Source organism: Lichenostomus cassidix, chromosome 5 (genome assembly GCF_008360975.1).
Source record: "Lichenostomus cassidix isolate B80296 chromosome 5, HeHo_3.0, whole genome shotgun sequence".
Classification (NCBI taxonomy): domain Eukaryota; kingdom Metazoa; phylum Chordata; class Aves; order Passeriformes; family Meliphagidae; genus Lichenostomus; species Lichenostomus cassidix.
In genome coordinates, this window is record NC_139486.1 from 37,193,150 (window position 1) to 37,209,149 (window position 16,000).

Genomic DNA, 16,000 nt, shown 5'->3' on the forward strand with positions numbered 1-16,000 from the left:
AATAAAGAAAGTGAGGAAATGTGAGACAAAGCAGCATTTTGTGTAACTAGGAGCAGTCAGGAAGCAGGCATGCTGTGAGCAGCAGGAGAGAAGGCTGTAGGAATTTTGTACAACCGTAAATGTCTAGTCATTCAGTATGTCATGGAAATTGCAGATCTTTGGCAATCCAAGTGGGTATTAGAGAGTTACTGGTTGTGAAAATCTCTTCAGATTGATTCACTTACCACCCTTCAAGGAAGATTCTTGTCAGCAGTCAGCAGGTGGGCAAGGAGGTGTCATTCTGTCTCTTGGGGATAGGATGCCAGATGGGATTGCAACATCTGAGAAAGTTCTCTGAGGTAAATAAGCAGACAGCTACCAATTATAGTCCATAGCATAAATGACTGGGTTTAGTTTTGCAGAATGTAACTAAGTTTTAGAAATTTTGTAATGGTGCCAAAGGATGAACAAGGTATGTTCCTAGATATCATTCATGTTCTGCATATAAAGCAGGACGGGAAGTTAAAAACCAACCAACCAACCAACCAAATAAAAGTCTGTAAGTATTCTGCTAGTCAGATAAGTTGTATAAGACTTGGGTCAATGAAATGCATGTATGTATCATCCAGTGAGAAGAGAGTGTGTGGTTTGACTGGCCTCAAGCTCACTGGAGAGGAAGCAATCTTCCAGACTTGTTAGGCGAGACGTTTTCACATGGTGTTAAATTAACAACCAAGGGAAATGATAGAAAAGCAAGGAATGAAAACACTTGTTTAGCAGAGAGTCAGGGTATTGAGAATAAAATAAACAAGGCACCAAGGACTGAAAGAGGAGTTCTTCAGCTGCCTGCTGCCAATGTGATGAGGCTGCCTAATAAGCAAGTGGTAGTGGAATGCAATTATTAACTTCTTAACCTTAATGATAAGCTGGAATTTCTCAGACTAGGAGGGAGACTCCTGTGATTGGAACAAAGGACAGAAGTAAGTAGGGAACAGCGTTGTATGGCTAAAATGACCTTGCCTCTTTCCCCATTGAACAAAATTATCTTGAAGGTCAATTAATGCCTAAAATAAATGTTAATGTGATTGCTGATGACTGCTATAGACTGCCAAATCCAGCTAAAGATCTGGATAAAATAATAACTAGCGTGTTGTGTGTAAGGGGAGGAATAAAGCACCTTCTTTTCCTTGTGTGTGTGTCTGTGTATGTGAAGCCTTCAACACAAGTGGCATATTGGTGGTTTCATTCTGCTAGCATGTGAGCATATTTGCAGATAATGAGTAGATAACAGTGTCTGAATGAAAATCCCCATAATCTGTTAGGATGATATCCTGGATCCATTCTCAGCAGATAAAGAATTGAGGTAAGAATTGAGCTCAGAACTAAACTCAGATGTTCCACAAGTGGAAGTGATTGTGGCTTGAATACACCTTTCTTTGAAACAGAATAACAATCTGAAGAGGTCTGATATGTACTTCAGCTGAGATATTCAAATAAATGGACTTTAGTGCCTAAATAACATCTGAAAGTACTGTATCTTCATAGTTCCAGAAGAGGTAAATCTCTCAGAATTTAAAACAGTGTCACAGTAGCTCAGTTGAAAGAAAGTCTGTGGACAGAAAAATTCAGATAATAATTGAGTTGCTTGTGTAAATAGCTAGAAAGCCACAAGCCTGTAGGTGAAAGGGAGGCTATGCTGTTATAAAAAAAATTTGAAAAATACAACATTGCTTGCAGTAAAAGGAAGTTGAAAAGTTGAAAGTTTAGCTATAGATGAAAAGCAAAAGAAAATAAGAAGAAAACAGGTAGTCTTAGGAAATTTTCCAAGTGCATTAGTAGCAAAAATATCTTAGCAATTATATGAATCTGTCATAAACGTGTGTGGTAGGTTTGTCAGAGATAAACCTACCAGGCACAGAGACAAAAAGAAAAAGCGTTCAGTAAATATTTGTCTTCTAGGAAAAAAATAAAACACACAATTGATTTTTCACTCTCACATGGCTTTCTTTAAAACCAAAAAGTGTTGTGAAAAAACTGTTATTAAAATTCCTACTTTGTAAAACAACTGGTCAAGCCAGCTTGTCTTCAAGAATTTTTAAAGAACTAGTTAAGGAACTTTGAAAGACATCCATGTTGAAATTTTCAGTATGTGGCAGAATGCTGAGGAAATTCCGCAGAACTGGAAGAAAGTTCTGCGAAGGGTAAATGGGTAAATTCTGAAAAGGGTAAATGGAATAAGCTGAATGACTGTACCTGATCACATCTGCCCTACTCCTGCAAAGTAGGACTGCTTGGTAATACGAAGATTGCTGCCTTAACATCAGTCTGAGTAAAAATATCAGAATATTTTATATAGGATCAAAGAGCTAGAAAAGGGTTTATAATTACTTGTCAATCTAAAGGACTTATTTGAAAAGACTTCTTGTTGCAGTGTCAGTTTTTCAAATGAGTTTACCAGTTTCTCCAAAGTCAGTTAGGACATTCCAACTTCAGTCATTCTTAAATTGGTAACTCTACATGTGTACCGAAGTAAGTGCCTGGTACAAATTGCTAGGTCAGGTTTTGGTTTAAAGCAGAAGTATAAACAGGAATCATTGTCAATTAACTCTGCCTAGAAGTTTCCTGTAAATGTAAGTTATGGGTTATGTTCTGTTTAGGAGTAAGCCAAAAGACAACATTAAAACTGTACTGATGATCTGCTGATAACTTAGATTAAGGCAGGAAAAAAAGTGGCGTTCAACTCACCAATGGAAATAGGTATCTCAAAGGGAACTAATACAGTGGAGAATGGGAACACCTGTCCTAGAAGGAAATGTGTCACAAAGAGACTTGATGTCATGGTAGACGATCCACTAAAATAATTCATTTGGGCCAAAATTTCTGCTGAGATTGTTGCATAGATTGAGGGAAATCTCAGGAGAGAGCAGAATGGCCATTCTGCATAGCATGACATTAGTGTGCACTAATGTCTGCCTTTCTGCCTTTTTCCCTGAAAAACTGGAGAGGGCTCTGGAAGATCCTGAAGCATCACCTTGTAAGCTTTGGCAAAACTGTATTTTGTTGTGTTGCTCCCCTTTTGACCATTACCTGCAGTCTGTCTGGGCAGAGTAGAACAAGAGTGATGAAGCAAGGGACTTAAGGATGAACCAACTAAGAGCAAAGAATAAAGAGTTTAATAGCAAGCAGCAGAAGATCACCATGACATTTTCAAAGTGCAAGGCTAATAACTTAAAGCTGTAAATACTCATGAAGGAGAGAGATTATTTATTGAGCTGAAAGTGGAAGGTTTAGGAGTCACTGAAAAATACTTGGATAAGTAGTAGACAGTCTTCTTTTTGCTTAGTCTGACTCCTGACAGTCAGATCTGTTAGTCTATATATTAGCTTGTCTTCTCAGAGGATCAGTGAGAAATATTGAGTTGCTATTTTGATATCAGATAGGGAATACCACTAGAAAGTGCTCTAAAGAAAATGCCTGTTTTGTCAGAAAGATGTCTTGGCTGACCTGGAATTGATTCCCCATCACAAGTTCTGTAAGTATTTTCTGTAATTTCATTCTCTTCTGCAAAGTAACATCAGTATTCAGGAGAAAAATCAGCCCTGCAGGTATCTTAATGCTTTTTTTCCTGTAAAATAGTGAAAGAAATTGAAGTACTTTCTCAGTGCTGAAGGTGTCTTATTTTACTGAAAAAGAGATGGATTTGTGCTGTGCTGTTAAAAGATCCTATTGTTTTCCTGTGACAATTGAATATGTTACACTGTTTCTTCCTTATAATTTTATGTTCCTTAATTATAGACTTACTTTAAAATCATTTATCTCCTTCCTCTCCATCTTATGTTTCTTTTTACTTAAACAAGTGACTTTTTCTGATCAAGATAGAGAAATCATGGAGGTGAAAAGTGATAGTCCTTATTTTTTCATGCTGAAATTCATGTAATGCAAAAATTACATGCAAATATGTGTGAGAGGGCATGATATAGGATTATCAAAAGCACCTCTGGAGGTGCTGGTTTCTTTTAGTGACCATATGCATTAATTTTTTAGTTCAATCAAAGAAGTTGAATGGGTGAGAAAGAGAAATAATTGAGATATAAAGTAAGAATGAAGGATGGACTAGAGAGCTGCTAAGCTGCTACTGTGAGTCTTCTTCTTCTCAAAAGCCAGAAATTCTTTGCTGTGAGGAAATGAATGAATGCAGATGTATATCTGTGGGTGCACATAAACAAATTCCTTGTCTGAGTCTAGGGTCTTCTGTTCAAATATGCTTTGTCAGTCAGTGAACTCAGCTGTAATGACTACATTTCATTCCTCTCAGATGCCCAGTTAGGTAAGTGGCATCTTCCCAGGGTAGGTGAATAGGGTTGTTGCATGCATTACAATGAACCCTTGCAGCTTTTTGCCAAAATTGGGTAGGATGTTACTGTTGTTTTGTACCTTATTTGTCTCAGACATTACCAATGGCAATGGAGGATTTTTTTCCCCCACTAAGGGAGTAAATTCATGTTTCAAGTAGCTTAGGGCTCTGTTCATGGTAATCTGCCACTGGATCTTGTGTTTGTTAATGAGAAAAAAGAGAACCATCCCAAAGGTGTTCGTTTCAAATATTTTGCTAAAGTTTTAGTTTTATCAGGACAAATGTTTCTAGCAGAACTTCTGCTATGACTGTACTATGTTTGTGGGTCCCATGATACTCAGGCTATTTCCAAAGTATACAAGCAGCTTGGAGTGTGTGAGGAGACGAGTGGGTGGAACAGACTTTACAGAAAGCCCTGGGGGAAGTAAATGCTGAAGCTATAGCAGTGCTAAGCATAGATCGGGAGATAGAGAACTGAGCAACATCTCAAAAGACACAGATCATAAGATGGGAGGAGCAGACTCTAGTTGTCAAAAGCCCTTTCCATAGCAGAATTTCTTTTAATATAGTGAAAAAGATTTGTTTGCAACATAGGATGGATTATTAGCATGGATTTTTCATAAGGCAACCCTGTCATAAGGCTGGCCAAACTTTGGACACATAACTGCCATTCTTTTTGAGGATTTCATCCTGTTATTGAAGACCCCTTGCTTATCAGGGCAGTACTTTATATGCAGTGCAGAATCAACTTTTCCAACATTTATGTCCCTACATATTTGGAAGCAGGCAGGAAAAAATCCAATGTTTGACAATTGGTCTGTGGAGATCCCAAATCTGTCACAGTAGAGCATGTGTCTGCTGCAGCATAATGCTGTTCTGTTCTAAAATTACCCTTTCTTGGAACCCCTTGCATGACTGTCTTTAGTAATATAATAAAAGATGGAAGGATACTGCATTTTACTCACTGTGTGATGTGTTGTCTTATATACTAAAATGAAAATTGTTATAGCAGTTTAAAATCAGACCAGATATTGCTGAAAAACTGCATGCAATAGTGAGTGAAACATAATGAACATATGTTCAAGTTTGAGAGGTTTTACTTTTTATAGATAGTGATGTATGTTTTCATAATATTATTGTTCAAATTAGTTCTGCTGAGAGTATCTTGGATGTTATCAATGGTACATCTGTACATCCTTGTCTCAACTGCAATTCATGTGAATATGATTCCTGTCCCCTCTGACATGATTTAACATTTTTGTATTGCTGAACTCATAACCCAAATGGCTGAGGTTAGAAAGCAATTCATTTTGCATCTTACTGTCTGTGAACATCTTTTGAAAATAAATATATTTGGTTTTGCTAACTTGTTTATGTTTTCTAGAAAAGGCCAGGGATTTTCTTAAATACAAATTACTGTATGCTTAGTTTGGGACTTGTGTGTTTTCATATGCACAAGTTAAATAAATAAAATAGCTGTTGTTGGTTCTGGAGACAAATCAGGTGACTTGTTCTAGAGACAAATTAGATGGTACTGAATATTTAATTGACAGAAGTACTACAATGGATAGCAATTTTGATAAATTTGTTCAATGTTGAATAACAAAGTTGATTCAGAAATATGCTTCCATTTTTAAAACCAAGTAATCTTAGCATGTTGGATTTACTATTCTCTTTGATGAAGTAGAAAATAGTTTCTATGGCCTTTTACATCTTCTGAGATTTTGATCTTTTTCCCCAGCATAACCAAAGATTACATCAGGACTCTAAGATGTGATATTAATAAAAATGCACAAATGTGTATATATTGGTGCCATAATTATAATCAGGCAGGTAGATGCACTGTTACTGCAGCATGGGCAGTGCTGGAATAGACAGTGTCTCCTTAGAGAGGTTATACAGTGGTAAAAATGGGAGTGTGTAAAGAAGAGTAAAGAACACATTATTAAGTAAAATATTTTGTTGTAGTTGTGTTTCTGGGAAGTGGTAGGGTTATTCTGAAACGTCATCAGGAAGGTGAGAGTAATATATCAGAGCTTTGTTAAAAACGTACTTATGCTTTATAATATGGGAGCATGGTTTGTATAGAAACATCAAACACATCCCCTCTTCTTTTTATTTTGTTATAGTTGTTGTCTCCTGTTCTGGATCACATGAAGAAAACTCCTCTTCACCAAATCCAATTCAGAAGCTCTCCCTGATAAAAAATAGGATGGTTTCATTGCATCAGCCTTCTAAACCAGGTACCACAAGTCCTCTTCCTTACTTCTCCTTATTTCTTTTTCTCCTTCCTCCTATTTCTCTGTCAGAATCTAGGTGTAAGATAGATGCTGGCAGTCACAAGCACCTCTTACCAGAAAGCTATGACACTATTTTTGACTGGAACTAGAGCAATGACTCAGGCCAGTGTAAACTTAAGGGAATTCCTTATTTCCGTATTAAACAAAACCAAAAACACTGAAGGAAAGCAAGCAAACTGAACCACAAAGACAACCTCCCAAACAACCTCCCACAAAAGAGACCTAACTCCCTCTCCCCTCAATAAACAAAAAAAAAAATAAAGGGTCTTATGTACCCTGGACTCTCCATGAGCTCTTTTCAATCTAAACTTCTTTAGAGTGCTTTTGTAATACCTTAAAATATGTCCTTTGCTGATTATAGTAAAACAGATGCATTTTTCTATTATACCTTTTTTTTCTTTTAATTTTTCACATTTTTCCCTTTTTGCTGGCTTGTACTTGAGGTTCTCCAAGTTCATAAGCAAAGCTGAATATGAAACACCTGTAAGGTGGTACATAGTGGTGTTAGAAGTTTCAGCTTTCAGTGTTCTCTTTCAGTGTGACCATGAGTGTACCCAGTTCTTTGTGATTTGTGCTAAAAACCAATTATTGTTGATCAGTCTTTCCATCACAATGCAATGCATGTGAACACTTGCCAGAGGAAACAGTCTTTTTTTTACTGGATATCAAAAAGTTTCCCGATCTGTTTCAGACTCTTCCAGGTATTCATATCTTCTTCAGCCTTAGGTTGTGGCAGACAGGCTTTATAAGGCCCAGAGAGTTGGGAATTAGGTGCTTTTCAGGGGGAAAATTGAGTTCACCTGTCTAAGCTGTGAACCAGCTTGTCATGTGAGGCACACTCGAAGGATTAAGCCTGTGTTGGTACAGTCCTTGTCACTGCAAGCTGAGGAATTAGTAAGGTCTGATGAAATAATTTTGTCATAAACAATAGTTCCAAGTAACTGTCTGTTTGAAAAAGAAAAGGAAATCATCTTCCCTGAGTTTTCACTTTGGTCTCTTTTCCTGTTACACTGTTGTGAGATAAATTGCTTTCTGGATTTTACGACCAACTAAAAAAATTATCTGATAAAAATGTTACTTCTGCTGACAATAAGTCTGTGGATACTGAATTAACCTGTCAAACTTCAATAAATTTGAAACAGCACAGCAGTCTTGATCAGGACTCTGCTTTTTCTCACACAGCCATAGAGTTTCTGACCTACTGAGATCCCTAAAGCTGTTTCAATAGATCATCAAACCATAGCCTGGAGCTGTGCACAGACATTTTTCCCTAGATCCAGCAGAGCCAGGAGAATGGCTGGTGTCCTCATGCCTGGTGTGCTGCTGGAATCTGGCATTGTATACACACATACACATACACAATTTGCCACTTCATCTGCTTGTGGCTTCCATGTAAAAATGATGGGCTGGACACTGCCCAGACCCTTCCTGAGCCTTATGCATTTGATGAATTGGGCTGAGAAGATATTTGGATGGTTGGCCCAGGTGTCAGGTTGAGAGAGGCAGCAAACTCCAGTCTGAGCAGGCCAGAAAGGGTTGGGGAGTGTCCAAAGGAATGGAGGAGGAGAAGTGTTTGGGTGGGAGACTGCAGCCTGAGCCAACCCAAAGTTATGTGCAACTCTGTAGCATCTGTGTTTCTCTTACCCCTGCACACTGGGTGTTGTTTTATAAAAATGAACTTAGAATTAACTTCAATAATTAGGAGAAAATTTGTCTGCTTTTGTTGTTGCTTCCATTTCTTCTTCTTCTGAAAGTTTAGTTGAAGTATAGACAATCTTCTGGAGGCTCTTATGTTTTTATTTTTGCCCCACCTGTGCACCCACACTTTGTTGTTATATCCCTGACCTTAATTCTATCCTTCCTACCTGCCTGTTCTCCTCCTCTGGAATAGGGCTACAAAGAGATAACTTTGTGTCATTCATGTTTGTGAGGTTTGAATGCCCTCTGAACATCAGGATCCTAAATATGAATGTTTAGTCTCTTATCATTTCTCATTTGGCCTGGGGTCACTCCAGTTATTACTGTAATATTATTATTACCACTGAAAATAAATATCATGCAAATTAATATCAACTCTATTCAGCTCCACTCTGTGTGGGAGAGCTTTATGCAGCTAACATCCCTTCAGGGAGTTTATATTAGATTGATGAGAGAACAGTGAATTACTTCTTGTCTGGTTTATAATATGCTGATTATGAAAAATTCTGGGCAGGCTGATCTAGTGTTTTTAGTGTTGCAAACAGACTCTGGAGTTTGTTGAGAAGGTATTTTATCCATCCTACTAGAGGAAAGCAAAACTGTTTAAAAAAGGTAAAAAATTATGTAAAGCTTGCATTGCTCACCTATTTTACTTGAAACTCTGTCAAGCTCTTTCTATTGCTAAGAGAGGCTCGACCTTAGAGTATCAGCTCTTTCTCTCTGCCAAAATGCTAAATCTGTACAGTTTCAAGATCCTTGTTGCTATTATTGTTACTATTCTCATTTGGGATTTTGAGTACTTGTGGTATAGACCTTCCACTGACATAAATTCACTGTTGATACCAGTGGGAGGAATTTGACTTCCATTTGACTACCATCAGAATTTGCAGGTTAGTTTTTCATTCTTACATGTTGCTTGACCTGCTCTGGGAGAGACTCTGTTGTTATTGCCCAAATCAAAATTTCCCTTTTCTCTTCAACTCTTCCATTACTTGGGAGATACAGCCCACATACACTGTACATCTGCTCACTCATGTGCCTGTGTTACCCGTGCTCCTTGAGCTGGGATTGACCTCAATGAAACCTTTGCTTTCTCACAACAGAAGTCTCTTGTATCATTGGCTCAAGCTGTTCATGGGTGACATCCACAGACAGTTTTGGAAAACCGGACTGGGTGTTATCTTCCATTGGTGTCCTGGTGTCCCAGGAGAGGCAGCAGAAGCTTCTGGACAACAGTTCCTCCCATGGAGATGTTGAAGGTAGGCAGAGCTACATTTCCCCTCGAATGGACACCTGCTTTTGCCCAGCTCTGGCTGCAGCAGGAGTCAGCAGGCTGAGGTCTCAGACCCATGTCACTGAAAGTACCACCATGTGCTGGTTCTGGTGCAGAGCTCCTAAAGGCACAGTCAGTGCCTAAGAGTCAGTAAGAGCAATGTAATGCATGTCTGATGCCTCAGCTGTGTATGTATGGATCCACTAAACAGCCAACTCCTTTGTATACTCATTTTCTATCTCCCCACTGTGGGATGAACTACTTTTATTCATGGAGACTGGGCATTCCTTAGGAAACTCAATCCTATACAAGCCAGAGCCACGTCTGCTGTCTCACTGGCAAAGTCTTTGGCTTTTGTTTCATTGCATGTGTCCTAATGTTTTTTGTTTGTTTCTTTTTGTTTCTTCTATAATTTCTTTAGTTAAACCCTTACTTTTTACTTTATTCTCCTTTTTTGAGGGGGTGGTGTTTGTGCGTAGTTCTTCCTTTATTCTCATTATTCCTTTCTTCAAACTCCTTATCCATTTTTTTCTTATTATCTCTCTTCTATCCATACTGTGTGTCTCTTGTTTCCTTGTGTTGTTGGTTTTTTTTCCTCTCTTCACAGGGGACATTTTCCTCCTGAACACCAGTAGACTCCCAGATAGATGTGAGTTTAGCCTGCAAAGCCCTATCCTGCCTGGAAGCTTGGACTCTTGCTTGCTGGAACTGGCCATATGTTCACAGGATGCTGTTCCTCTCCTCCAGAGATTCACAGCTGAAATCAGATATGTGAAGACCAACAAAAATACAATAATTTCTCTGAGAGTTGGACATGAGGAGAATGCTGGGTAAGACAATGACTTTTCAACTGTTAAGCCTTTAAATTACAAGGTAGAGTGGAGTTCCTCCAGGTCACTGCTTATCAGTGTCTTTTCCCTTCTTGAGATTATTGTTGCTATTACAGCAGATCATAAAGATAGAACTGTCAGAACTGAAGCATGCAGTTTCCTGACAGGATGTCTGTAGCAGACACATTTTGTGTGTCCCCTTTGCACAAACACAGTAGCTTAGGTCTCACTCTTCTTCCCTCATATTCAGAAGGATGAAGAGTGACTAATTCTTTCACTAATTCTAGGACTGCAGCTGTAAGATGCATTCAGTCCAAAAACTGCCATGGTAACATGATGGATATCTCTATGGATTTAATGGGTCCTATCATTGCTACCAGGGTCACAATTCTCTTTTTGAGGTGGGATTAATTTTACCTCTTTAATCATTTCCTCCTTCTTTCTAGTTGGTTCAGGAGCATCCACTTCTGCTTCATTTGTAGAGTTCAGGGAGGGAAAATCTGAGGCTAGAGGTAAGAAGAGGTGAAGGAAAAGAAAAGAAGGTATAACAACCCCAATTCTTGGCCTGTATTCCCTTTGGTCTTGTCAGTGTTTTACTTTTTCATTCCTGTGTGTAGCAGAATGCAGTAAGGAAGAGAAATGGGTAAAGGGAACAAATCACAACAGGAAAAGAAAGAGAAAAGTCCACGTGTCATCTAATTTTGCTATTTTCCATGTGCTTGTTTTTCCTTTGCTGCAATCCGACTTGTAGGAACCTGGGTCAGACACATAACAGAGTTTTTTATTTCCATCACCTGACTGACTCCCATGGAGAACTTAAGCAATAGATCCCAGTTCTTGTTTTCTTTGAATTCTTTGGCACTCCCCAGGCTGCCATGGAGATCTGTAGCCAAGAGTCCCAGTCAGCCAAAGATAGCAGAGTTTGACTAAAAAAACTTATTCTTTCTTCTTTCAGATCTCCCTCTCTCTCTCTCGTTTTTAGCTGTTGCTCAGTTCCTTCCTGGCTACTCCTTCCTCATCTTCTTGCCAATTTCACTGGGAATCTGTTGCATTTTCTAGGATTAGTTTCTAATGTCCTTTTTTACCTACTCAGAGCTGCTCTTGCGGCTTTTTGAATATTTGACAGGCTTCTGCAGCTGCAGCTCCATTCCCCTATGTAAACTCGTGAAATGCCCTTTTGCAGACTAGGCTTTGCTGGTAATCACTGCAGCATCTCTGGAATGGATCATATATGTTGTTTAGCAGTTTATTTGAGCACAGCAAAACAGTTCTATGAGAAATCAAGATTATCATCTCTCTAAAAGTGATGGTATTTAGATTTATTAGAATGAAGTTAGCTTTACTGGAAGTTGGCATAGACACTGGTATTACTTTTTCTTACTGAGTGAAATGAAGCACTGGTGGGCTGAGAGAGTTTACTCTTAGGATTTTAAACAGGGAAGGTGAACAAGTCCTGTTTGAAATCAAGACAGAAAGGAGGGATAGAAAAGAGATAAAACAAAGTTAGGAACCATGTTAGATCAAACACCCTTCCTTTTCCCCCTCATTACAGGGAACCTTTAAAATCTCAGTACAGTTTAAAAAACCTGACCATGCAGGCAGAACAGAATTTATTTCTAACACAGTGATTGACCTGCTTCTTGCTAGGCAGGTAGCCTGAAATGAACATTACCTCCATGATTAAGATTTTAACAACATTGGTTGTTAAGGAGAGACTAGCCTGAAGTGTTCCCACTTTACTGGGACTTCCCACAGGGAGTGGTAGTTCTACAAGCTTTCCTGTGTTAACCAAACACTGCTGCACAATTTAGAGCAGAACAAGGAGGACAATGAGATAGATGCCTAAGTGTAGTACATAGTGCAACTGGTGAAAATTACTACCAAGGGATTTTCTTCAGGTCTGAGTAGAAACTTGGACCAAAAAAAAGGCTCAGGGACACTTTTTTCAGATAATCAGACACCCCAGGAAATCCTGCTTTGGTCCCTTTTGTCACCCCTCAGTTCCATGACTTCATAATAAACTCCAGCTGCGCCAGACTACTTCAGTGAATTGTCCTCTTTCTGAACCTAGAAATTTCATCCTGGTGATGTTTTCTCCTTCAGGATCTGTCAGCTTTACAATTCCCAAAAGCTTAGATATATATCACATGTAAATAAAAGTTTCTGTCCTGTTCACCTCACTAGCTAGTAGGATTTTTCATTATATTGGTAGTATTGACATTGCCACTATTTTTTCACATATGAGCTTTAGTGGAAGAACAAAGAAACAGATGGACCTTTGGCACTATATTCTCTGAACAAGTAGGGCAAAGTGACAAAGTCACAGTGTTTATTGTTATATACCACTCTTTTAGATTGTGGATTTTCTGAGTTATTACCGTTAGAGGGAGAACCGCTGAGGGAGAGGTGTTTGAAATTCTATGTATTTAAAAAAAAATATATAGAATTCTATTTCTCATTATATCAGTAAAGCTCAAACATTGGGAGCCTGTAGCCTTGCTTGCAAGTTCAAGCCTTCTTTGTCTGGCACTTAGCTCAGAAAGCTCTCTTCACTTTCTCAGGGTTATGGTTATGGTGCTTATTCAGGTCACTTCTAATATATTTTTTCTTTCTTATTTTTAAAATTTTTTGAAACGTTTTTACTGTTTTGCTTCTCCCATCTTTTCATCTTTACCACACAAACCCAGAATCAGCCACAGTTGAAAATTCTTGAGTCCTGGGTGGTTTTGAGTGGTTTCATATGCTTGTGTTTGTTGTGGACCACAATTATTCTGTCTTCTCAGCCAAAACTGCTCCAGTAAGAAGCTAGTTTCTTTCAACTCTAAGCACTCACACTTCAGTGAAAATAAAAAAGCATCTTTAGGGGCAGGAATGATATTTTCCTTTTCTGTAGTCAATAAAGCAAGCTGATTTTGTTCTGTTTTCATTCTGAAATGGCCATGGTAGTCTTGGTAGATCAGAAAACAAAAAATTCATGGCTGTGTGCACGCATGGGTTTTCAGTTAGTCAGCCTCACAAAACTGTTTATTGCTTAGTTTTTATGTCTTCCCCATTTTTTTGTTTGTTTTTTTTTTTTTTTTGGAGGGGTGGTGGTGACAAAGTGCTCCACCAGCTTCTGAGACACTTTTATAAATTTGCCATCTTTGACACTTCTACTAATGTGGTTGTTTTTATCCACAAATGTTATTTTTCTCCTACTGTACAGATGATAAGGGAGTAGCCTGATAAGTGTTCTCAGAAAATGTCTAAATGTGTGCTGACAGCAATGAGCAGAGCCATTTTGATTAAAAAGTGCATCCAAAAAGGGTGAGGCTGTCCAGCTGCAATATAAGACTATAGTTTTTGAATACTAATCTGGGAGTATGAATTAGTGCCCCTCATGCCTCTCTTGAACTTTCGCCCAAAAATACACTGGGTTAAAGAATAACCTTCTAACAGTTTGGTGTAGCAGGAGGGGTAGGCATATATTTTGCTCTCTCATCTATTTCCTTTTAAGTCTAGTGGTTATCACTGGATGTTTGGGAGGACTTGCAGACAACAACTTTCTATGTGTAGAGAAGTGCTGTAAAACTTCTAATTTTTATCTTTACTGAGTGAGCCTAGAAGCTTCTGGCATACACAGCTTTGTGCAATAACCCATGCAGTGGGTTCCCCTAATTTAGAAAATGTTTCACCCTTCCTGTTCTGCTCTATTGTACTTTTCATTCCTAATGAAGAAATGGTTATTCTTTATATTAAACCTTTCTTAAAATTAATTATCAGTTACCTTTGTTGGATATGAAAAATCACATCATATAAAGGATTGGTAAGAAGAGGGTTGAAAAAATCTGGTCAGCAGAGAAGATTGAGAGGCCAAAGTGAACACTATAAATGAAAAGTTGGAATTAGAAATTTGCAGAGTGAATCTTGAATTACCTTGCCTTAAGCATTAGGTAGCTTGCAAATCCAAACTTTCTATCCATGCAAATTTCTCGAAATTATGTCAGACCCCAATAGTTCTTCTGTGCCTACAGACCAATTTTAACATCTCTTTTTAGAAGAGTAATATTGCCTCATTACTTGAGATCTGGTTTGACATAAAATCAATAGTAAAGTTATTGCCAAGCTTGGCTTATGTGGAAGCCAGCTGCAATGATCCATCTTCTGCTGGATCAACAGTGGGCTTCGTTCCTAATTCCATTAAGAAAATTACATTGGCTCTGACTAGCCTCTGTTTCAATGGTGGGACCAAGTAAAGGAGGTGGAATTATTTACAGCATTAGACATCTTGCTGCAGTGGGATCCAGGGGGTGATGCTTTCTCTGGAGGGGAATACCTTGATGATGAAGAGACTTCATACACAAAAGCACTCCGTGTGATGCAATGTTACTTGTCATTTTTGCAGTCTTTGAATGCTATCCAGCTTTTTCTGCTGTGTTATAAGTGGAGAAGATTTCAGTACCAAAGATACTGCACTGAAAAGTGCAGAAGTAGGATGTTTCATGGGACCTTAGTGCTCTGGCTCGGAAGAGCTGCCAGTTCACAGAAGTAGTGGCTTCAGATGGTAGCCTTGCTCTTCTAGCAGATGCCACAGCTCTCCCAGCAGTGATGGCAGAATGCACAGTTTGTCTTCCTAACTCATGGCATTTCAGAGCTTGATTTATTAACTTAGATGACTAGTAGTTTTCATTTGTTTTTATATACCAGGCCATAAACAGCAAGTTCCACAATGTCTGGCTCACAAAGCAGATAGAATTAAGGTGCAGCAGCTGAACTAGTCATTGTTTTCAGCTGTGGGGCTCTTCAGTTGCTACTACTAAATGTACCACTGGCTGTGTGTGAATCAGAGGCTGTGTGCTACAGGTTGCTGCACTCAATGGTGTCTTAACACTGGCAATACTGTCATGTCTCAGCTGGAGAGTGGATTGTAACTTGGCAGAGGTACTAGAACTATGCCTCAGTGCTTGGCAGGTCTAGTATGCCTAATAGGTAAATTCAAAAGATTTAAAGATTGTCCTTACCCTTGTTGGCTCATTGAACCAATTTGATTATGGCCCATTCATTCTTGTGGTCAACAGGATGCAGTAGAGTGATGAACAAAGCTGTCACACAGCAGAAGTGAGTCAGTTCTGGGTCAGTGCTGGCTAGTCTTGGATGTTGTCCCACAGTGTGGTGGGGGGGATACATTTATAAGAATATTTATGAGATATATTTATAGGTGTTGGATGTTCCTGAAGCTGCAGTGTAATACAAAATGAAAGCAAAGCAGTTGTTCTCCTTTGTTGGGAAGTAGAGATGGTGCTGTTGTGGTTTGGGGCTGTACATTTCTGAAGATGAATTAAATTATAATGAGTTATTGAATATATTATGATGGGACAGGTGATAAGAGGAACTCAATTTCATACGAGTTCAGGGTATCTGTGTGTATTTATGTGTGTGTACAATTGTGAAAGTGAAAGGTGGGTGGATGTCATAGAAGGGATAGTAGAAAAATATCCAGACAATGGTATATAACTGGTTTGTGGAGGGAAGAATGCAAGAGAGGCTGATAAAAAATTAAAGTTGCTTTGAATTTTTTGCAAGTTGC

The 16,000-nt window shown here is 38.6% G+C and overlaps 1 protein-coding gene across 1 annotated transcript in view; it reads left to right on the top strand.

Moving 5' to 3' along the window:
- Nucleotides 1-16,000, top strand: part of LTK (leukocyte receptor tyrosine kinase) — a 92,091-nt gene that overhangs the window by 34,118 nt on the left and 41,973 nt on the right. The window contains exons 2-4 of the mRNA XM_085062392.1: nt 6,463-6,576; nt 9,435-9,590; nt 10,212-10,434. Of these exons, the coding sequence (XP_084918518.1) occupies nt 6,463-6,576; nt 9,435-9,590; nt 10,212-10,434 (493 nt within the window). The remainder of the gene's footprint in view (nt 1-6,462; nt 6,577-9,434; nt 9,591-10,211; nt 10,435-16,000) is intronic.